This window comes from Artemia sp. Qi Xiang Cuo, chromosome 2 (assembly GCF_049724085.1).
Source record: "Artemia sp. Qi Xiang Cuo chromosome 2, ASM4972408v1, whole genome shotgun sequence".
Lineage (NCBI taxonomy): Eukaryota > Metazoa > Arthropoda > Branchiopoda > Anostraca > Artemiidae > Artemia > Artemia sp. Qi Xiang Cuo.
This window is the reverse complement of record NC_142795.1, coordinates 23336953-23362318: the sequence shown is the minus strand read 5'-3', so window position 1 is coordinate 23362318 and position 25366 is coordinate 23336953. Positions and strand designations below refer to the sequence as shown.

General features: G+C 37.1%; 1 protein-coding gene across 1 annotated transcript in view; it reads left to right on the top strand.

Moving 5' to 3' along the window:
- Positions 1–25366, top strand: part of Liprin-beta (liprin-beta 1) — a 622086-nt gene that overhangs the window by 539301 nt on the left and 57419 nt on the right. The window contains exons 3-4 of the mRNA XM_089105990.1: positions 7745–7918; positions 25100–25119. Coding sequence (XP_088962116.1) covers positions 7745–7918; positions 25100–25119 — 194 coding nt within the window. The remainder of the gene's footprint in view (positions 1–7744; positions 7919–25099; positions 25120–25366) is intronic.

The following is a 25366-nucleotide window of genomic DNA, read 5'->3' as shown; positions in this document are numbered from 1 at the left end:
TACCGCATTAGTGAGGCGGTGCTTTCAAAGGCGCAATATGAGAAGATTCCTGACAGAACTTTTAACGACCCGTATGCCTCACTCGATCAGCTGTGGTTAGCAAACGGGTTCCTGAATGTTCCAAGGCCGAGCTGGTATGGTTTTATGCAGTCAGTTTTCTCTAACGAAATTCACAATGAAACGGGAAACCTTCGCAGTAAGGCAAGCATCTTGTTTTTGCCCATAATTGATCTCCCGTCTAGAAACGAATGCTGCCTTTACTCAACCTTGCGCTTTGTTGCTTGGCAAGGGAGAACATACAGATTCACACCGGTTCTCACATTTGATCAGCCACTCTTATGAAAGTCAATCAAGATCCTAAAGTCCGACACCACGAATGAGCTGAGTAGCATTGTTCTCAATCTGGGTGGTTTCCATTTGATGATGAATTTCGTCGGATGCATAGGACATCCTATGCAAGGTTCTGGTCTGAAAGAGGTCCTGGAACTGGTATAAGCGTCTGGTGCAGTACCGCACATTCTCTCTGGAAAAGCAATTTCCAGAACTATTCGTGCTCACATTCTCGTGAGCTTAGCCAAATATGTCTATCAACCTTGGCTTCTCTAGACATGTCTACTGTCTTCAATGACGTCCTAGACGGATACCTCCCATCCGAAGATCTCAGACAGAATCACCAGCTCAAGCAACTGGATAACTTTTTTCAAGCAGCAACGCCAAGATCTGCACGCCAACATCTCAGAGAACGGCAAAGCTCTGGTTTCAGTATATTGACATGGTTGGGATACTGCTTAAATTCATAGGTTCCGAGAGACTGGGGCTGTGGGATCTGCACTTACAAGCTGCAATAGAGATGCTTCCGTCTCTAGCAGCATCTGGACATAACCTCTATGTCAAGTCTGTCTGGATATACCAGCAAGAGATGGCTAAGTCCCAAAATAGTCACCCAAAAATCTTTGAAGTATTTGAACACGGAGGTCACACCATTAGAAGATCAGAGTGACGCTGGGCTGTGCTCACGGCAGATCTTGTCATCGAACAAAAATATATGCGAAGCCTAAAGACCTCGAGTGATCTTACGACTGGAGGTGGGATGACAGAACAACAGAGAGCCATTTGGGTACTTTCAAGACCAGCATGCCTTAAAATCAACCTCTTGATGCAGAATTTGACAAAAATTGGTTATTCGAGAAGTGAACAGCATCTCGGCATGTGTTCCAGTAGAAAGGAGCATTACTTCGACGACACCCAGAAGCTCGTTGGATACTTTGGAGAATCTTTCCCGTTCAGTGGAGAAGGTCAGCTTAAAAAACATTGCCAACGGCATAACTTCTTCCCCAGATGTCATTGTTGACGAGGCTGATGTGGCTGGAAAGGTGACCCAAAGTAAGATGACGGGAAAAACCTTGAAGGAGCAAGTCTTCAAGAAAAAAGACCAAGTGACCCTAATGAGTGCCAAAAAAGTGGGGTCATCCGTGGTAGCGGACGTAGATCCGGCCCTCCTTTTCCAGTGATTTATAATAGTGGCCCAGCGAATTGAGCTTCGAGAAGAACACTTCAAGTACGAACCTAGCACGATTCCTCCTTCTCTTTTTGAAAGTGATGGCTTAATGAGAAAAGCAAATAAGCCAGAACTTGCAAAAGTGATCTTTCAAGCTTGTGGATTGAGTCTCAGTCCTCCTAAGACCTGCATCTGTATGTAGCATCGTCTTGGATGGTGATTGTCTTCTACATCGAGTTTCATGGAAGGAAGGGTCAACCTTTAAGGCCATCTTTGCTTCACATGGCCACTACGTACAAGCAAGGTATACTAGTGCTATTGTTGTTTTTGATGGCTATGAAGGTGGTCCAGCAATCAAAGATGCTACACGTTTACATTGAGCCAGAATGGTGGGTCGCCAGGTCTTTTTCACCGAAGAGATGACCTTCTGTTTGAAAAATGAAGAGTTTCTTTCGTGCAAAGCGAATAAAGCACGTTTCCTGAAGCTGCTCGGCAACCATTTGGAAGCCATCGGTTTGCAAGCTCTCCACTTGGAAGGAGACGCCGACGTTCTGATTGCAAAAAAAACAATAGAAGCTGCTTGTGTGACACGACATCATCGTGGTAGCTGATGATACTGACATTTTGGTTCTTCTGATTAGTCGATCAGACTCGTGTTCCAGGCGTTTATATTTCTCACCCGAAGCTAAGTTTGGTGGTGCCAGTTCAGCTTGGGATATTAGTGAGATAAAACAAAAGAAGCTTGGAACAGATGTCAGCCATCTGATGCTGTTCTGTCACCTCGTGCTAGGCTGTGACACAACGTCTCACCTTTATGGAATTGGAAAAGGCAGAGCCGTTCAGCTGGTACTTATTTACAAGAGTTTTAGGGACAGCATTGCTATATTTGGTGATAAGTTCGCATCGCTTGACGATATTGTGGCAGCAGGCCAGTGGGTCTTGTTGGTACTGTACGGTTGCCCTGATATTTCAAACCTTGACACAGTCAGAAAGCTAATCTTTCACAGAAAAGTGAGCACTGTCACCACTTTTGTGCATCCACAAGAGCTGTCACCGACTCAGGCAGCAGTGAAGTACCACTCGCTACGAGTCTACTGTCAAGTTCAAGTCTGGCTCGGGAACCCAGTAGACTTTTTAAGCTTGGGATTTAAACTGCAGGATAACGAATTTTTTGTGCCAATAAAAACAGATCTTCTTGCCGCTCTATCTCAGCTGCTGAAAATTATCAAATGCTCTTGTCGTATTGACGGTTGTGATAGTGAAAAGTGTACCTTTAAGAAAAACGGACTTGAGTGTACCGTAGCCTGCCGTACCTGTAAGGGGAGTTCGTGCAACAATTCTAAGTTTCAAAACGACCTTAGTGAAGAAAAATAAAAGTTCATTGTAATGATGACAAATTTAGCTCCTACATTTAGATCAAGTGCAATTTTTATACATTTGGTTAATAAGATAAAAGCTTTTTTTCTAAGTTACAACGTACCTTGTTCTAAAAGGTCTAGGGCACTGAGGTGTTTTGTCACTCCTGTTTATTCGTTTCGTACTTTTGAACCTATTTATGTAAATTACCAAATAGTCCCTGACAGACGGTAGTAGCCGTTTTCTCAAAATAAACAGTTTATTTTCTTTAAAAAAGTATTTTTTGCTAATAAATAGTTTTCTTCTGGTCAAGCGACGAAATGAATACCAGAAATGAATTCAGAGTCAAAAGTTGACCATAAAAGATGTGTGAGACACATACTTTTCATTTTTTTTTTTTTTTTTTTTTTTTTTAGTTTTTCTCAGTTTGTTGGCAAATAAATAAATAAAACCTAAAAAATTGCAATTTCGCATCGAGCTAGAGGTTTAGATTTTTGATATGTTGCTAAGTGTCTTTTTCTTGTTCGGAGGATGAAGAAACCATTTCTGTACCAATTTTTTCCCGGTCAAAATTTATTTTTCTCTTACTATAACTTTCAGTTAAAAAACAGATTTAGATCTGGAAGTTTGATTATTATATTATTTTTTTGTGTTGTGTGTGTGTGTGGGAAATTTTTAAGATGTATTATTAGGGCTTTTCTAGAAAAGGAAAACTTTTCAGTTCTTTTTTATATATAACAAAAAACCAAAAATGGTGAGTAGGGATGAATGTTCGGCAGGGATAAAAGCTGTTGATATTTGGAACCTGGATATTTCAGTCTGGCAATGCGTTTATGCTTAAACGAAACCTTGCTATTGGGGAGTCAAAGCCTCCATAGGCTGGCATCCTGTGGCAATCATTTTAGATGTTAGGTCAAGGGAATCGTGGGATCAGTGGAGATGTTGTTACCTTCCCCTTTTATTAAATATCATCCTGTTATAGAATATACAAATATATCACTATTGTATGCTGTAGCCCAGCTTGCAATCAAACTGAATTTTGTAATCGTTGTCCTTGTTTCTGTTAACCATGTCAGTTTTGACGCTAATATTGATCTTTTTGTGTGTTGGGGGGGGGGGGTAATTTGTCTGTTTCAGTGGCTGAAGGGTATTATTTTCTGCCAGGGGAATGATGTGTGTCATTTTGAACTTGATGATGTTTAAGTAAAAGTGTTTCCTGCCTGTAGATCGTGGCTAGACAAAGCTTTTTTTTGCAAGGTTTTATAAATTAAAACGCGTTCCTAGTATTGGCTCTGACCACCTCCTTACCATCATCCCCAACGGTTATGCCAGTAAAATCATTGCTCGTACCCCAGTTTTTTAATCTTGGATGGTCAGTTTATTCTTGAAATTAATTACTGGATGGATGTGATTCATCCTTGCTACTAGCAAATAGCCATTTATTAGTGCTTATCTTTAGCACCAACATATATCTTCTGGCTTCTCTATTCTCCTGCCAAGAATTTTAGGCTATTGCAAACCATAAAATCGTATTTTATAAGTGTCGAAACAAAGCTGTTTGCCAAGTTTTGACAGCTATAATAATAAGCAAGCTAAAAGGTTCCACTGAAATTCGGTGGCTCTTTAAATACAAAGCACAGAGAAACAGAGAGTTTACTTGTAAAAAAGCTGTAATTCAAAAACGCTTCATTCCATTTACTGGCTTAAAATTTCTTACTGGAGATAAGATAAGATAAGTTTTATTCATCATTAAATACACATACAATATTACATGTTATTAATCCCTCAAAGGCTCATTGGCCTGTACAAAGAGGGACGACATATGAATTACATACTCAGAGATAAAAAACAAAAGAAAATTTAAAATAATTACTTACTCACATGTGAAGGAGAAGAAAATAAAATATAGATAAACTAGAAACTATTGAAAAAATTAGAATAAATAAACTAAATTTATTAATTATATTAAATAGACTCAAAAAAAAAAAATTATTATTAATATAATCGAATCCCAATCGTTGAAACAGAATTATGTGTATTGTCAGGTAGAACCAACATCATAATAGCTGTTACGATATTATTCATAACTCTTATCCAAGATATTAAAATATCATAACTTAAGCCATGTACAGCCCTTTTAAGCTTGTCAGGTCTTGCGTTATGTTTATTGGCTATGAATGAATGAATGATTTATTTACTCCAAAATTTGACGCTGCAACAAAATGTAAAAACAACAACAAATAAACAGGTGAGGCTATCAGGCTTTATTTTCTGACACGCGCTTAAGGGATAACGGTTTGGGCTTATGAAAATACATCATAAAAATAAACCAATGGACTAAAGCACATTTTTTAAAACATAGAAGCATGGGATAGTAATCCCTTTTATTCTTTGATCGAAGATTATAAAGAGCAGTAGCTGGTTTTCCAACACGGTGAACTTGTAAATCTGTCTTGTACGACAGGTATCAATTAGAAAAACCATTCGGTCATATATACCTTCCGAGTCTCCATTCAATGCCCTTTTCAAATATAGTAATAGTTGCCGTCCCAATTGCGTCTCACCCCCACCTCTAATGGGGCAGGATATACTCTTAGGTTATGTGCACAGTTTATAGAATTAACAGTATGATCATTCCTTATCTCACCCATTATAAAAATCCGGACCAAGGTGAGAGTGCTCCAGAGAACGTTTTTGCAGATTTAAACATAAGCGGCATTAGATCTTTTCACGGGTATACAAGTCATATTTCTCTTGGACGCGAAACGAGTGGAAACCCGCTATTACGAATAATGCACTTTGTAACCATTTCTCATTGATTGACGGAAACAGACTAACCCGCTAATGCAGAAATAAGTGGGAAGAGCTTTTTGTTCGCACCGAGAATGAAGACCAGAAATGATCTGTGATAAACTTACTGGATAATTCTATAAACTGTGGTTTTGTGTAAACCTTTGCTGATTCTGCCGTGATTCTTTCAAATTGGTTTCATTTGGCATTAGGAACCAACTCTTAATGAAAAATAAGCAAAACAATAATTCAGTTTTTCTGCATAGCCTAGGGCTGTATTATGCCTTATTGGGAGGGGAGGGCGCAAAATCGATGACAGTGATTATTATATTTGTAATTATTGATAATTGAACAGTACATTTCTTTTAGAATCACCGGAATCACCGAAGTGATTCATTTGAGGTCAAACCAGTATGTTGCCCCGAGTGGGGTGAAAAGAGGTCGTAAGAAAGAAAATGGAACTAGGACTTCATGGGAGGGAGTACAGACAAGCTTTGAGCAGATTGGGGCGGAGGAGGAGAGTGTACAGCTGTGCTGGCTTAGTGCTGCAACGAGTCGTTAGTAGTATTAGTAGTAGCAATAGTAGTATTATGCTACTGTATCTGACTGTGGGTTAACTATCCTATTTGAAGTTTTTTCTTCGTATGAAGATTTCAGAATTTTGTATATTTCTATTGTAAATTTCTACTTTTCTTACTGTATTTCTACATAGGATTACATTTTCTCTTTCTATTTAAAGGAAAGCAGCGACTCCAAAATAAGGGTACTACCATGTCAATTATCTTCTTCTAGTAATTTAAACCCTGGTGAAATATTAGATATTTTGGAACTTCAGTAATGCTCAATCTCTTCTTTTTGTTGTCTTAATTTAAAAATAAACTCATTTATTAGTTTCTCAATTACACTTCTTTTTACCACGATTATGCTTCGAAATTTCTGCCTCAAATATTTCGATTTTATACTTTGATTCTGCTTAGAATTTTTCTCAGTTCGTTGTTGATGCCCGTTCTTCTTTGTTATTAGGTTTGTTTATTCGTGTAGAAGGTGCCAGTGTCTGTAATTCAGTCAAATCTAATTTAAAATACTCCAAAAATTTTATTATTTTTAAAATCTTTCTAAAAAGCAGTTAATCACATCCTGAGGCTCATGTTTCAGCTACGTGTCTTTTTGTCCATGGATTGTAAGTTGATCTGTTCCGGTTGTAGGAGCACTCACTTTTGCTCCTTGCAGTTTTTTTTTTTTTTTTTTTTTTTTTTTTTTTTTTTTTTAATACTTTGTTTAAGCCTTGTTCTCACGTATGTTTAGCTAAACATTAATTTTTAGACGTCATCAATTTAGACCCATCAGGGCTGCATGCAAAAGAGAATGCAAATTATGATTGGTCAATTATTATTACGCTTAGATGTTGATGTCGAGCTAAGCACGCATGTGTATGAAAATTTGAAGTGCCAAGGACAATGAAAATAAAATCTCATTGAACGGGAAGAGTGGAAACACACACAACCACACATATCATAAAAATTATGAATGCTCGAGAATTCAATTTTTAATGAAAAGTCTTCCACGTGAATGTATGTAATTTTTGCTAGTTGGGGATGCAAAATTTATAAAACAAGTAGACGTATGGTTGAAAAATTAGCGAAAAATAAGCTAAAATATATGGCACCAAATAGCCTAAGAAGGTTTATCTTTCCTTTGAAGGTGTAGTTGCCTTTGGGAGTTAACGAATTTTTCATGTTAAAGTATTTACCGATGAGATGCGATTTCGGATTTAACTAATTAGTTCTGCTTAATTATTTCCACGGTTCAACATGACAATACTGATGAAAATGAGGCTGTGTCCTAAAGACTTCATAATTTTGGAACAACCAAAACAAAATCTGCGAAAATCGTTGTTCTCAGGTATGAATATACTTAAGATGGGTCCTGGAAGAGGCAATATTCTCATTTTATTGTCCTTTGTACTATAATAAATGCTTTCGATGGATATGTCCATTTACACTTACAACGATAAAATACTTCTGCAAATCAATAAAGCGTGTTAAAATTCGCAAATGGTGCAGCATTGTATACCTTTATATGATTTGATTACTTTTTCAGCCTGAGGTGGAAGAAAGACTGCGTCGAGTAGAAGGAGAAAAAGACTCACTTCAGCTCCAAGTTTCGGTCTTGATGGAACAAATCGAGGCCCAGTCGGATAAGATAGCAGAAATGGAAAAATGCATGCAAGACAAATCCACTCAACTAAAAAGAACAGAAGAAATTCTCCAAAAGGTATACATGCATAGATAGCTCGAGACAGTTCATTTTCGTTGTTTTCATTTTCTTTTCGCTTTATTTCGCTTTTGTCTCTATTTCGTTAAAAATACGAATGATGATGGCAAAAATAGTAACGATATATCAAAAGGGCAGCTAAGACTAACCTCAAATTGGAATAGTCTAAACCAACCCTAACCCTGAGAAATCACCTTACCTTGAGGAAACTTGCTCCCAACTTGTAGCACCTTCACCTCTATTTCTGTTCAAATGTGATCAAATAACAAAAGAAAGAGAAATTTCTTTTGTAATTGTAAATTGTAAATAAACAGATTGAAATTGACGAAAATATTTGAATTTGGAATAAACATGGCATTGGAAACATGGCTACCGTTTTCTCTATTGAGAAAGTTTCATCAGAGGCAACGCTCGAGCATTGCCTATAGTAAAGAGCCATAAGGCTCCAATATATATTTTTTGTTTTCAGTGCCACTCCATATGGAAGGGGTGGTTGTTGAAACTTCGGCGATATTTATTCGATTTGAAATTGGAAATTTGAGTGCCCATTTTAAGAGTCAACTGATTGAAGGGCATCCAGCCCCTCCCCCCCCCCCTGTGTGCCCTTTTTAGCTGTCCCAAAAATATCCGATCAAAATTTTGAAATAGCCATTTGGTTTAAAACAGTCTGAAGGTCAAATGACTTTACCTCCAGGGTGGACATAACCCCACAGTCTCTGGGGTCAGGGCTGTAAGGCCTGTAAGTTATCCAAGCTGTTCATTGCTTACATATAAGGTGTGATATTATATTGGGAAAAGGGGATATCAAGGTGAAACTTTTAGGAAAGGTTTAGGGGGATGTCGAACAATATCAAAACACACTGTGTGCATACTGGTTGTCAAAAGAGCGTAATAAGTGTAAGTAACGTCTAAGAGCTTTAAGTTGGAACTTTCAGGACATATTAAGGGGGATGTTGAATGGTGATCAGAAGGAAACCACCCCCTTGCTTTTTTAGACGCTCCCCCGGGGGGGGACGCTCCCGGGGAAAGGATGGTAAATTGTGCAATTTGCCCATCGTTCACATGCAGGATATATCATAGGGGGTTCTATGCGTTTACTTCACCCCCCCCCCCCCCCTGGTGATTACCCCGCGGAATATACACTCCCCCCGTCTAATAAAATTTCCAGATAGCTCGCTATTCTTCTGTAATTTTTTAACCTCTGGACATACCTAGAAAGAATTGTTTTCTGACTTCAAACTGTCCAAATACTTTACCACCACCACCCCCCCCACCCTCTAGTGCAGATATATAGCCCAAATTACATATTTCCCATATATTCTGTCACTTGTCTTTGTCTTGTCTCGCGCTGAGCTGAAAACAAAACTAACGAAGAAACCGGTTTGTCCTCGAGTTTTACACAGCGTAAACTTGAGTGAGTTGCCCATAATACACAAGTACCAAAACTCCTTTCCCCTACGGAAATTAAAAAAATGAAACTCAAATAAAATTCTCAAATTTGGAAAGCATTATTTTCCATTGGGGGCGTGGGTATTTTCCGCGGGGGGGGGAGGGTAAACGCCGGCTACTGTCATAGGGAATGGGGGTGTTTGATCTTGGGTGTGTTCGGAAAGGCTAAGATTATTAAGGTGATAATTTGGGGGATTTTTTAGGAATATGTTGAACTAAATCAAAAGACACAATGTGCATTCAGGTTATCAAAAACGCGTATTTACAATATCTTAGGAACGGCTAATGGCATCCACCTGAAACTTTCAGGGTTGTTACTGCTGCTACTGTGACTGCAACTACGATTACTTGTGATTGCGATTACTTCTACTTGCGAATAGACCCGGCGCCGCGCTGGCGGATCGACCTTGCGCCGCCAACAAGAGGCCCGGTTGACTACCGCTGAAGTTTCGCTACGCCGCAGGCGCGCAGCCGACAGCAGAGGTGGCGGCGTTCGGTTGACTTTGAATTAATTTTACGGCAATTCTTTATTGCGTGAACCGCAAAGGCGGAGCTTTTCTTTACCGTGTGGTTTAGTATTTGGATTTTCCTGATTAGAAATCAAGCAGGTCTTGTACTATCCCCGAATTTTTAGGGATTTCCCCGAAAATCTATGCGTCACCCCGAAAAAAAAATTGGTTCCCCAAATCGCCGAAAATCACCCAATCACGGTGCCACCCCTAGCGATTCATCACTAGTGACTATCCCTGCCCAATATTACTTTGCATACCCTAATTATTCACTACTCTCTTGTTCGTTAAGTTTCGTCTCTTGTGTTACTTTGTATAAAAACCAGACAGATGCAATTGCAATATAAACAGTTCTTCATATGTTGACAAAAAAATATCTTATTTATGAAATGAGTTTAAGTCATTGCGAATGCAGTTTCCCAATGGTTATTTATTACATCATTTGTAGTCAAGAATATTATTTTTAAGTTGGATAGAACGTATTCACTACTATACAGCTTCAGTTGGATTTTGAAATTGATAGTCAACAGATCGTTTCTACAGCTGAATCGTAATTTTGTAGAATTTTGTTTTCTTCTGTTGTTTTTAGATAAGATTTTCTTAATGTTTAATACACAATTTTTGAGCGTCTTAAAGATTTAAGAAAATGCCATCTTCTTTCCGAAAAAAATTTATCCCCCTCCCCCACGAAAAAAACCTTCTATTGAGACAAAATTTAGCTATAGACTAAGCTAGTGTACAAGGTTGGAGAATTAAAGATTAAAACGGAAGTTGCCCCAAAAATATAATTCATAAAAAAATTGTAAATTGTTGCCCTATAGGGGGAGGGGGATAGGGGGCTATCATTTGTAAATGGTTATACTTTTTTTGTAAAGCAGAGATGCCAAAAAATAATTATTTTTTCATTTAAAGTAGAGACGGAAAAAAATGATATCAAATTCCATGGGAAACCATTGAAATATTTTGATAGACCCAAAGCCCCCTTTTGGGACTTGTTCATTGTCTTGGGTATTTTGCAATTTCTCATAGGCTACTGGCCTATTGTTTGGATCATATTGAATGCCTTGGCGAATCTATGACTCAGTTTCCCAATAATTTGAGGTATATCTGAATAATTTCGACATTTGTGTTGTTGTCATTGTAATGTTTGAACCATATAGTGACCTAATTAATTATTAATTAAATTATTTTTTAATGTAAAGCTGAGACGGTATCCTATCAAGGTGGTACCCAGAGGGGGGGGGGGTTGTAGGGAGGTATTACATTTAAATGATAATATCTCGATTTTTTTAAAGCTGGGATGCCAATAAGTTAATTATTTTTTTAATTTAAAGCAGAGATGCTATCCTATCAAGATGGTATCTAGAGGGGGGGGGGGCATAGGGAGTTATTATATTTAAGTGATAGTACCTTGAATTTTTTTTTTATTGAAAGCAGTGATGCCAAAAAGTTATTTTTTTTAATTTAAAGTAGAGACGGTATTCTCTCAAGGAGGTATCCAGAGGGGGGGTTTAGGGAGGTATTATATTTAAATGATAATATCTCTAATTTGTTTATTTTTTAAAACAGGGATGCCAGAAAGTTAATTATTTTTTTTAATTTAAAGCAGAGACGGTAAGTTACTCCAAAATATGATTCATAAAAAAATTGTATATTATTACCTATAGAAGGGGTGGATAGGGGGCTATAATTTTTAAATGATAATACCTAATTTTTTTTTTATTGAAAGCAGGGATGCCAAAAAGATATTTATTTTTTTTCATTCAAGTGGAGACGGAAAAAAATGATATCAAATTCCCTGGGAAACCATTGGAATATTTTGATAGACCCAGAGCGCCCCATTGGGACTTGTTCATTGTCCTGGGTATTTTACAATTTCTCATAGGCTACTGGCCTAATTTGGCTTTTGTGTGTGCTCTCTTTTAATTAGATTCTTTGGATCTTATTGAATGCCTCGGCGAATCTATGACTCTGTTTTCCAATAATTTGAGGTATATGTGAGTAATTTCGACGTTTGCGTTGTTGTCATTGTACCCCTTTACTCATACCCTCATTTTTTTTTTCAAGGAACACTAAGCTGTTTACGTTATTTCGCGTGTTTGTTTGAACCATATAGTGACCTAATTAATTATTAATTAAATTATTTTTTTAATGTAAAGCTGAGACGGTATCCTATCAAGGTGGTACCCAGAGGGGGGGGGGGTAGAGAGGTATTACATTTAAATAATAATACCTTGATTTTTTTTTAAAGCAGGGATGCCAATAAGTTAATTATTATTTTAATTTAAAGCAGAGATGGTATCCTATCAAGATGGTATCCAGAGGGGGGGGCATAGGGAGTTGTTATATTTAAGTGATAGTACCTTGAATTTTTTTTTTATTTGAAAGCAGGGATTCTAAAAAGTGTTTTTTTTTTTAATTTAAAGTAAAGACGGTATGCTGTCAAGGAGGTATCCAGAGGGGGGGAGGGCTAGGGAGGTATTATATTTAAATGATAATATCTCAAATTTGTTTATTTTTTAAAACAGGGATGCCAGAAAGTTAATTATTTTTTAAATTTAAAGCAGAGACAGTATCCTATCAAGGGGGTATCCAGAGGGAAGGGGTTTAGGGAAGTATTATATTTAAATGATAAAATCTTATATTTTTGTATTGGAAAAGTTTTTTTTTAATTTGAAGCAGAGACGGATCTTATAGGACATTATATTGCTGCTTTAAAAAAAATACAAAAGGGAGTGTGAAGGGAGGTGAGAAACTTTTACAAGAATATGACAGTTTGGTTGCTACCAGTAGGTACTAGGTGGAGTATCCTATGAAAGTGTGTTGTCAATGAGTAGAGAAAGTAAATTTGTATAAGCTGTTATTTGAGAAAGACTGATGAAAACATTAATGTTTGCGGTCAACATTGACTTTTGTCGGCGGCACGCCGCCGACATCTTATCGGCGATGCGCCGGTGGCGCGCCACCGCTGCTGTTTTTGGCCCCGCCGCCACCGGTCTTTCCTCATCGGACGCGGCGCCGGGGTCTACTTGCGAATACTTTCAGGGACTGTAGAGAGTAATATTGAACAAAATCAAAATACATTATGTGCATGCTGGTGGTCAAAAGGCTGTATCAGGAATATGTCAAGGGCAGCTGAGGGTACTAAATTGAAACTTTCAGGGTATTTATAGGGGTATATTGGGAAGTGATGGGAGGACAACCCCCTCCCATTTTCTCTTTTTAGATTTTCCCTCATCAACACGGATCGAAATCATGAGAAAAGAAACATTTTGCTCAAAATAGTCTAAAGTTTAATAACTATGCCTCCGGCCCCCCCCCCCCCTGCAGTCCCCGGGGGAAGTGTTATAAATTGTGCAATTTGCCCATTGTTGACCCTGGGTGTGTTCTAAAAGGCTAAGAGAATGTTGAGGAGGTGCTGAACTACATAAAAAAAACACTATGTGTCTTCTGGTATCAAAAGGGCGTACATGGAATATCTTGGGAACGGTTAAGGGTATTAACTTGAAACTTTTATGGGCAATACTACTTTTACTACTGCGGCAAAATCAAAACACACTAGTGGGTAAGAACGTATCAGCAATGTCTAAGGGACGGTTGAGGAGAATAAATCGAAATTTTCAGGGCATATTGAAGTGGGTACAGAAGGGTTCCTCCTGCAGCCCCCAGGGGAAGTCTTTTAAATTGGGCAATTTACCCATTGTTGACCCTGGGTGTGTTTTAAAAGGCTAAGGGAATGTTGAGGAGGTGCTGAACTACATAAAAAAACACTATTTGTATTCTGATATCAAAAGGGCGTATATGGAATATCTTGGGAACGGTTAAGGGTATTAACTTGAAACTTTTATGGGCAATACTACTTTTACTACTGCGGCAAAATCAAAACACACTAGTGGGTATTATGGTTGTCACAAGTGCGTATCAGCAATGTCTAAGGAACGGTTGAGGACAATAAATCGAAATTTTCAGGGCATATTGAAGTGGGTACAGAAGGGTGATTGAAGGACCCATGCCCTTTTTAGATCCTCCCTCATCACTGATCGAAATGAAAAGAACCGTTATATTCAAAATAGCCGAAAGGTCTAATAACTATGCCTCCGGGCATGCTATGCCCCCAACAGCCCCCAGGGCAAGGGTTGTAAATTATGCAGTTTTCCCATTGTTTACATACAGGATTTATCATTGGGAAATGGAGAATGTTTAGTCCTGGGTGTGTCCAAAAAGGTTCAGGGTGTTAAGGTGAAATTTCAGGGAATGTTGATGGGGGAGGGGGGTGCTGAATTAAATCAAAGACTCTACGTCCATCTAGGATATCAAAAAAGTGCATCTGCAATATCTTAGGAACGGCTAAGGGTTTTAACTTGAAACTGTCAAGGCCTCTACTACTACTGCGACCTGGGCAACTACAAGCGGCTGTGACTGCGACTATTTCTAGTTGCGAATACTTTCTGAAAATGCTGAGGAGGATGCTGAACAAAATAAAAAAGCACCATGCGCATGCTGGTTGTCAAAAAGGGGCATCTACAATATCTCAGGAATGGCTGAGGACGTGCCGGGTCTCTAAAAAGCTTAGTATATTTAGGTGAAACTTTCAGGAAATTTCGAGAGGGATGTTGAACATAATCAGAACACACTGTGTACGTTCTGGTTGTCAAAAAGGCGTATTAGCAATTTCTCAGGAACTGCTGAGGGTATTAGGTTGAAACTTTCAGGGTATTTTGAGGGAAATGTTGAAAATTGATCGGAAGGTAACCAACCCTCACCCTTGCCCTTTTTAGAAGCCCTCATCAACACTGATTGGAATTTTCAAATGGGAATTTTGTTCAAAATAGCCAAAGGTCTAGTAACCGTTTCTCCGGGATTGCTATTCCCCTCCACAACCCTTGGAGCAAGGGTAGTAAATTATACTATATGCCCATTGTTTACATACAGGATTTGTCATTGGGAAAGGGGAAAGGTTTGATTCTGTCTGAAAAGGCTATGGGAATTAATATGAAATTTCAGAGAATGTTGGGGGGATGTTGAATTAAATTGATAGACATTATGTGCATCCAGGGTATCAAAAAGAGTGCCTGCAATATATTAAAAACAGTTTAGGATATTAACTTGAAATGTTCCTGGCTATTACTACTAGTACTGCGACTACGACTTGCGAATGCTACAACTTTTGACTGCGACTACTTGCAACTCAAAACATTGTAATTAAAATAATTGGAGGGTGGTGAGACCCCTACCCACGCCTTTTTGCGATCCTCCTCCCATGGACAACCGATCAAAATTTTAAGGTAGCTATTTTGTTCAAAATAGTATAATGGTCAAATAATTATGCCTCTGGGGACTACAAGAAGCTTCCCCATAGCCCTTGAGGTAAGGGCTGTAAGTTAGGGAAGTTACCCACTGTTTACATATAGATTGTATTATTAGGAAATGAGGGTGTGTCCCGGGTCTCCACTAAGGTTTAGGGTGTTAAGGTGAAACCTTCAGGAGATGTTAGACAAAATGAAAACGCACTGTGTCCATACTGGTTGTCAAAAGGCCGTATCATCAAAATCGCAGGAACGGCTGAGGGTATTAAGTTAAAACTTTCAGGGGGAAGTTATAAAACTTGAGGGAGAAGTTGGAAAGGGATTGGAGGGCAACCAACCCCTCCCTCTCTCTCTCTTTAGATGTCCCGCCTTCATAAATACTGATCGAAATTTTGAAATGGCAATTTTGTTCAAACTATTCAAAAGGTCTAGTAACTATGCCTCCTGGGATGCCATGCCTCCACAACCTCTGGGACAAGAGTCTGTAAATTTTGCAATTTATGCATTGCTTATATACAAAATTTCTCATTGGGAAAGGGGGAACGTTTGATCCCGAGTTGTTTCTAAAACGCTACGGGTATGAAGGTAAAACTTCGGGGAATTTTTAGAAGGATGTTGAACTAAATCAAAAGACACTGTATACATTAGGCTATCAAAAGGGTATGTCTGCAATTTCTTTGGAGCGGTTTCGTGTATTAACTTAAAACTTTCTGGGGGACTACTACTACTGAGACTTAGATGCCCGTAGATGCCCCTCCTCCCCAAAAACATGCGATCCAAATTTAGACATAAAAATGTCCAATAATTGTGCCTTCGGGTATGCTATGGTCCCTCAAAGGCCATGGGGCAAGGACTGTAAGTTATGGAAGCTGTCCACTGTTTACGTATAGGGTTTGTTATTGGGAAAAGAGGGCTTGTCTGATCCCGGGTCTCCAAAAACGCTTAGGGTTTTAAAGTGAAACTTTCAGGAAATGTCGAGGGAGATGCTGAACAAACCCAAAAAGGGCATGTAGAGGGGAATGCTGAAAAGTGATCGGTGGACACCCCCCCCCCCTCTCCCATTTTAGATGCCCTGAAAGCTTCCTGAAAATGTACTGAAGATGCCTGAAAATTCCATTATAATACCCTTAGCCTTTTTGGACCCTCATGATCTAACATGCCCGCCTTTTTCAAGAATATATATATATATATATATATATATATATATATATATATATATATATATATATATATATATATATATATATATATATATATATATATATATATATATATATATATATATATCTTACGGAAAAACACCTTCTTAGCTGGATCTAGGAATGAGCGATACCCAGGCAATCACGCAGTCAAATACGACATCATACCTAATATGACATCATCTTGTATATGAAGATACCAGTTTTGTCAAAAGTTTTATTTACTTTTAATATTAATTTTTTTTACTTGTAAAAAGCCTATAGATATAGTAATTTACTTTTATACGAACCCTTAAATAGCTCTCTATGGTGTTCCAGTGGCCTGCTGGCGGTGAAGAAAAAAAAACAAGAACACACATCAGTGCCACCCGTGGAAAAAGTGATTTATCTTGTTATTCAACGGGGGGTAGGGGAAGGGTCCTTTAAGGGGATTTCAGCAAAGGTGATTCTAATGGTGTATCCTTTCCATACGACGGCATTTTGAAGGATTTCAGGCTATTTTTAAAAATTCCGATAAATTTGTTTTCAAAATGACATTTTATTTTTTAAACTAATTGAACCCTTGTTACCATTCTTAAATCAGCTAGAAATGGCAATTTCTCCCACTAGATATTTATTTTCAACGTGTTTGTGTGTTTTTTTTTTGTTTTTTATTATTATTATTATTATTATGAGTCGTTCGTTCTTTACCGTGAGCTGCAACCATGATCGTTTGTGTGAGTTTGATGAAGATAAAAGTGATTTGTCAAATTCAAACACGTTATTAACTTAGTTAGGATAGAAATCCTGTAGCTACGGGGGAAAACGGAACCAGTCGGAACCAGTTCTATACCACATCCATCAATTTCTTATTAAAAAAAACATAATTACGTTTCGCCATCTTTAGCCCCCTGTTGAAAGGTTTTTTGATCGAGGGTGCCATTTTCTCTCCAAGAGGAAATTTGTTCAGACATCTTGGGTTCGGACGCTTGGCAATTCTTAATGTAGATGCCCAGTCCCTGAACAAAATGTGCATTTTTTTTTTCTTCTTTTTCTTCCACGTTTGCCATTTCCTTTACATATCCTCACTGAATTAGCTGTAAAGAGTATCCGCGACGCCTCCACTCACTGATGTTAGTAGTTTCTTAACATACGTATTTAAAGTTGCTTATACCATCTTCATGTTTCTTATACACTTGGATTTCTCACCCCCTCCCCCCACCCACTATCCTCTCTAAATTTTTTTTTTTTCTATACAAATCATATATAAGAAATATTGCCAAAAAAACAACATAAAAGCTCGTTTACAAAATTTTAAACCCAAATGACTGATTCATTAATTTTTTTTATCGCTAATGAGACTAAGACTCATCATTTACTTTCTCATGTGAAAGCTTGACAAAAATGGAATGGTGAAATATAACACTATTATTTTAAAATATTAAAAACTAGATATCTCGAACCTTTTTGTTTATTAAAAAATCAAATAATATTAATAAAATCGAATGTATTTTAAACGTGGATGTTGCCACCTTTACTTGTTTAAACTCTTTCACACTTTGTATAAAACCTTGATTCACATATCTTACAAGTGTTGGACAAACATGTCCTTTAATAGCCAAAGATCAATAGGTATTCCTGAGGAAACTAACTCCACTTTCTTACTAAGTGAAAATGAAATCGGATTGTTTGAATTGGTTAAGTGGAAACTTGAACAACTGTAAACATCTTAAAAGAATAGGAAAAATCGGGGATTCAATTTTTAATTAGAAAAACAATATATAAGGTTATACAGTTTTGAATAGCAGCCTGTGCCAAATAAAAGAAAATGAAATTTAGTGAAAAGTCGACTTAAACATATGGCTCCAAACAGCACAAAAAGGTGTAGCTTTCCTCTAAATGCATAGTTGTTTTGAAAATAACAGATTGTTAGTGTTTGAATTTTAGGGACGAAAAGCATTGTCAAATTTAAATTTCCTTATTTGTTTTCACGGTTCCACGTGGAAACACTGACAAAAATGTGGTAGTACACTAAAACCTTCATAATTTCGAAACAATCAGAAAAAAAATCTTAAAAAATCAATGTTTTCAGGTATGGATAGACCTAAAATGAGTCCAGAGGCAAAAAATGGTTGTATTTTGTTGTTTTTGGTACAAAGAATGATGGTACAAAGGGTTTCTTTCCAGTTTGAATTTGTTAAAAAGGGAAATTGGATATTTAGGTAAAATTTTCTCTTTTTTTGGAGGGGGAGGGCGCCGTCGGAGTAATATTTTCCTAATTCTCTCCTTTCTTTTGAACTATTCACTGGTGTAATTATTTGTCAATTTATGCCTAGCTTATTGCGTAGAAAAAATTTACCTTTTTTAAGTTGATGGTTATCGGTGTGTTGTAAGATCAGTTTCTTCTTTGAGCTTACTGTTCATTGCGATTATAAATTTAATTTGTGGAATATCTTACTTAAATAAAATAAGTGAAGCACTTTTGATAACTTTTTTTGTTGCTGAAACGATAGCATTCATAAGGATTTTAGGTTCAAATGAATTAGGATAGAAATATGGATTTACTTTGAATTATAGTTTGAATTTACTTTGAATAAAACTTTACTAAACCATTTAGGTCACATTCACATATTTTATAGATTAGCTCCCTCCCCACCCCTTTCAAATAATACTGGAAAAAGTAACTCTTATTATAATAAACCTACTGCCATGAAAGAGCGCATTCAACAATTGAAAGTAAATTCTGGAATTTGAGAAATCTCGGATTTGTGTCACATTCAAAATGCAACGTTTGGAAAAAATTTATTTAAATCTGAATTCGAAAAAAAAGATTTGACGTAACAATAATAACAAAGTTTGGAAGATTCCGTAGAAGTTAGACTGATAATATAGTTCTATGAACCATGCTCTCTATGAACCAATTGAGGGTAATCAACGCCTCACTAGCAGTAGCCATGTCTGCTATCCACTGAGAGAAAAAGATTCTGCTTTTATGGTCTTTAGTCAAAGAGTGTGGAAAGCTGAGAAGAGAGAAAACCTCAGTGGTATAAAATAGGTTTAACAGCCAGTAGCGCCACTGACTGTGCAGCGTTAAGCAGCTGAAGTACAGAAATTTAAAACAAGCTTATTTATAGTTTTTTCGAAGTCTGAATTTCAGTTCTTTAGTTAATTTTGAGGTAATTAGGCCGATTGTTTTGTTTTAAACCAGTTTGTTATTATGTAACAGTTAACGCTAAATGAGTTAGCCGAGCATGGGCTAGTTAAAAACTAAAAACAAGGCATAAACATTACTATTGTCCTCTTTTGGCAAAAGTTTTTTTTATCTTTAGACCAACGTAAACTAATCGTAAAAAATTGATTGAATATAAATAATTTCTGTTTTATATATGTATACAATTATATACAATTGCTCCAACACAGTATACTTCATAATTGGCTTTTAAATGAAATCATGTTGTCAAGAATAAATAAAAAACATTTTTATTTGATAATCTGAGTAAAAAGTGCACAAAATTTGGGATTACGGAGGAGGGGTAGGGAACTGAGGTTTTTGAGTACCTCTCTACTTGTCGCAGAAGCTTTTTATCTTTTTTTTTATAGTGCTCTTGCTAAAGGTACTGACACATTTTCTAATATGTTTAATGTGCTAAAAACGCATTTTTGATCCGAGGCACGATTACAAAATATAGAATATGTTATCCCAGCATAATGAAGTTTTATATTTGTCTTTATATATGTGTATCTTCTTTCTATAACTTTGTGATTATATGTTAGATGGCCGTAATTGTCAATTTATTTTTGTTTTTTTACAGAAATGTACGTGAGTTTCTTTTTATAAGTTTCACAAGCTCTTTGTTCTTGAATTAAGGAAATAATAGTTTTTGTCTTCTTATAAACAATCATGATTTCGCGGATTCTTTTGGTAACACTCTTGGAAACAGACTTTTTTCTCGGATTCTTTTGGTAACACTTCTGGAAACAGTTTTTTCACGGATTCTTTTGGTAATACTCCTGGAAACTGAATTTTTTCACGGAGTCTTTTGGTAACACTCCTGAAAACTGAGCTTTTTCACGGATTCTTTTGGTAACACTCCTGGAAACAAAATTTTTTCGTGGATTCTTTTGGTAACAGTCCTGGAAACAGAGTTTTTCACAGCTACACTGGAAGACTTGCGGTTTCCCTTTCGGTTGACCTTTAAAATGTGCTGAAAAGAAGATAATATGAGATTATTCATGACTTGTACTTCAGATTATTTTAAATGTTAAATGAAAGAAATTGTTCTCTCGCGGTTTATATTTACCCTTGTGCTAAATATAGCACAAAAACTCACATTACGTTGCTCTGTGTCTTCCTTGGGTGGCGTTGCACCACGGTGAATTGTTTAAATGATTTCTTAGGTCAGCCTAATTGTCGAAAATAATTAGGAGAAGGTGTTTAGTAAAGCACATACGCGTCGCGAAGGGGACCCTTCGAAATCCAAAATTTTTTCTGAAATTCTGGGCATTTCTTATTCAGATTTTCAATAATTCTTTGAATATTAACTAAAAAACTTTCTGAAAAAGAAACGTTTTAAAGAAAATTAAGAGCCATATTAAACTTTAAACCAGCAGAAATAAATTTCATTAATAAATCAAACTCAAAACGACCAGAAATCATTGGCATCGTGCTAGTACTGCCTAAGTAAAGAACAATGTAGACACAATGTGTTGTTTTTTTTTGTTTTTTTTTCTCTCCATGCCCAGGCACTTTGTATCGAAGAAGTCGTCGTAGAAAGTTAGAAAAGAGCTGATTCGATTGCAAATTGGAGTGGCTAGTGCCCTTGGAAATTGGAGTGGCTAGTGGAAATTGGAGTGGAAAGTGATTGGTGGGCAACTAGCCCCCCCCCCCCCCCCTACGCGCATCATTCCCCCAAACACATCCAATCAAAATTTTGAGACAGGCATTTTGTTCAGCGTAGTTGATTTCCCCATAGAAAATATGTTTGTGAGGAGGACACTCCCCAATAACCCTCGGAGCAAGGGCTGTAATTTATGCCCTGGGGGCATATTATGTTTTTGTAGAAAGCGCCGTCGTAGAAACTTCAAAAAAGTTTCATTCGATTGGAAATTCATAGGGCTAGTGCATTTTTTAATAGTCGAAAGTGATTGGAGGGCAACTAGCCCCCCTCCCTACGCCCATCATTCCCCCAAACACATCCAATTAGAATTTTGAGATAGCCATTTTGTCCAGCGTATTTGATTTCTACATAGAAAATATGTTTTTGAGGAGGAAACTCCCCCACAACCCACGGGGCAAGGGTTTTAAGTTATGCCCTGAGGGCATATAAGGTTTTTGTAGAAGGCGTTGTCGTAGAAACTTCAAAATAGGATCATTAGATTGGAAATTGAAAGGGCTAGTTCCCTTTTTAATAGTCGAAAGTGATTGGAGGGCAACTAGCCCCCCCCCCCACTCCCATTATTCCAACAAATACATCCAATAAAAAATTTGAGATACCCATTTTTTTGAGCGAATTTGTTTACCCGGTTTAAAATATATTTTTGAGGGAAACACTCCCCCACAATCTACAGGGCTAGCATTTTAACCTCTACCCAGGGGGACAATAAGGTTTGTATAGAAGTCGTTGTCGCAGAAACTTTAAAAATACCTTATTTAATTTAAAATTTACAGGGATAGTGCATTTTTTAATAGTCGAAAGTGATTGGAGGGCAACTAGCCCCCCCCCCCCTCCCCACGCCCATCATTCCCCCAAACACATCCAATTAGAATTTTGAGATAGCCATTTTGTCCAGCGTAGTTGATTTCTAGATGGAAAATATGTTTTTGAGGAGGACACTTCCCTACAACCCTCGGGGCAAGGGTTTTACGTTATACCCAGGGGCTATATAAGGTTTTTATAGAAGTCGTTGTCGTAGAAACTTCAATAAAGGTTCATTCGATTGGAAATTTAAAAGGCTAGTACCCTTTTCTAATAGTCGAAAATAATTGGAGGACAACTAGCCCCCCCCCCACGCCCATCATTCCCCCAAACACATCCAATCAAAATTTTGAGATAGCCTTTTTGTTCAGCGTACTTGATTTCTGGATAGAAAATATGTTTTCGAGGAGGACACTCCCCCACAACCCTCGGGGAAAGGGTTTTAAGTTATGCCCTGGGGGCATATAAGGTTTTATAGAAGGATTCGTCTTAAAAACTTCAAAAGAGGCTCATTCGATTGGATATTCGAAGAACTAGCACCCTTTTTACTAGTCGAAAGCGATTGGGTGGACCCTAGCCCCCCCCCACGGCCACCCTGCCCCCAAACATATCCGATCAAAATTTTTAGATAGCCATTTAGTCTAAAGTGATTTGAGTGCAACTAGCCCGCCCCCCCTCCTCACGCCCTTCATTCCCCCAAACACATCCAATCAAAATTTTGAGATAGCCATTTGGTTCAGCGTACTTGATTTCCAGATAGAAAATATGTTTTTGATGAGGACACCCCCCCCCACATCCCTCGGGGCAAGGGTTTTAAGTTATGCCCTGGGGGTGTATAAGGTTTTTAAAGAAGGCATAATCGTAGAAGCTTAATTAAAAGCTCATTCGCCTGAAAAAACAAAGGTCTTGTGCCCTTTTTAATTGTCAAAATTGTTTGGAGGGCAACTTGCCCCCCCCCCCTCACACTCATCATTCCCCCAAACACATCCAATAAAAATTTTGAGATAGTCATTTTGTTCAGGGTAGTTGATTTCCAGATAGAAAACATATTTATGCCTTGGGGGCATATAAGTTTTTTTATTGAAATTTTTGTCGTAGAAACTTGAAAAAGGGCTCATCCGATTTGAAATTCAAAGGACTAGTACCCTTTTTAATAGTCAAAAGTGATTTGAGGGCAACCAACCCCCCTCTTTCGCCCACCTTTTCCTAAAACACATCCAATCAAAATTTTTACATCGCCATTTTATTTAACGTAGTTAAAAGTTTTGGAAATTAGGTCCTTATGGATGACAACCTTTCCCCCCACAGCCCTCAGGGCAGGGGTTGTAAGTTATTCCCTGGGGACATATAAAGTTTTTATTGAAAGCGTTGTCCTAGAAATTTCAAAAGGGCTCATTCAATTGGAAATTGAAAGGGCTAGTGCCTTTTTTAGTAGTTGAAAGTGATTGGAGAGCGACTAACGCCCTCTCAAGCCCCCCATTTTACCAAACACATCCAATCAAAATTTTAAGATATCCATTTTTTTCAACATAGTTGAAAGTTCTGGAAATTGGGTTTTTTAGGATGATAAACCCCTCAGTGCAAGGGTTGTAAGTTATGCCCTGGGGGCATATAAGGTTTATATAGAAAGTTGTTGTATATCATTTATAGAATAGATTTTAGTCTTCCTCGAGTCCAATTTTTATATGTTTAAAAACTAAATCTTGACTTAAGATTAAATTAAAATGCACTGTGATAATGCTAATTGCCAATAAGGCATCTCAGCAGTATCCCAAGAACGACTGAGGGTATTATGTTCAAACGTTCGGGGCTACTTCTGCTCTTAAAATTTAACCAAATCCATATACCGAAAGTGTATCAAAGCTATCAAAGAAAGTAAACAGATTTTTTTGCGAATGGTATCAAGTTTTCCATTACAGGTCAACTAGAGGAGTTATGAAACTAAATTAAACAGTACTATATGTGTCCAGATTTTTAAAAGGGTGTATGCTGTTAAAAATTACTGAAAATTTTTCTCCGGCATACAAATAGTAGGCCAAACTATAAAGTCTTAAAAAACAAAAAGATTTAAATATTATTTTCTTTTCCTCTGAAAAGACCATGTCAATATGAAGCGAATAAAAATTAATTAAAAAAAACTTTTTCTACAAAATAAGTTTTTTAAAGAAAATTAAATAACTCCATTAAACAAAAAAGGAGCAACAATAAAATCAAATAATCCATCAAGCGTGAAACTACCAAAAATCAGCATTGATAAATAAATGAAACCCAATACGAACAGAAATTACAATAATTAACCGAGTCAAACCCAAAAAGAGCAGAAATTAACATAAGTTGGGCGCAAAACCTCTATGCCTTCCCAAGGCCAGGACAAATTTGCACTTTACTGATAAAATACGAATGAACGTGCATTGTCAGATTAATATACAGATACTGATATTTAGTAATAAAAATATTAATATCACTTGATTTATTAAAGTTATAAAAGTAAAAACCTTTATATTTTTTTAGCAAAGTGCAAATTTAATAATTTATTTATAACCCGCTAATAAACACAAGAAAAAATAGAGTACAAAGAAAAAAGAAAGGAAAAGCAACAACACAAATATGAAAATACAAAAAGTCTACTAATGAACGGAAAGACGGATGAGCCCGTGATGCGGCCCGAGCTTGCCAGGGGCTGACTTAACGACTGACTTGCCAGGGGTTTGCCAGCTACTTAACGTGAAGTAACTCAAGCTTATTTGACACATCAGATGCGCTATAATTATGAATAAGTTTTCTCTCCCGAATAAACAAATCTTAAAACTAGTAGAACTAAAATTGATTATGCAAATCAAGCTTAAAACGAACAAAAATTATTACAGACAATGACGCCTTCTGCGTCATTGGTGCTTAACTGAAAACTGTATGTTTCTTGAAGAGTCTTTAGAAAGCACTATCAGAAATAAAATGGATATTGTATATGTAAAATGATACTATTTGATGACAATTCAGCAATTTTGGATTTTATTTCACTATAATTTTTATTTTTATTTTCCAGTGTTGTAATGATAAAAGAAAGTATTTTTAATACTTTTAAAAGAAAGTATATGTTTTCAGTAAAGCGCAAATGACACAATAGGCTTTAGACGTTAACGGTTAAGGGAGGGAGAAGGGCGCAGTAGCCAAACTCCGTAGAGATTTTTGTTCGTTTTAAGTTTGACTTGAATTCTCAATTTAGTTTTTATTCATTTCAAGATATATTCATTCATTTATATTCATGGGCGCCCTTATGCTGAATTTTAGGGGGGAGGCTTACTTAGTCTAA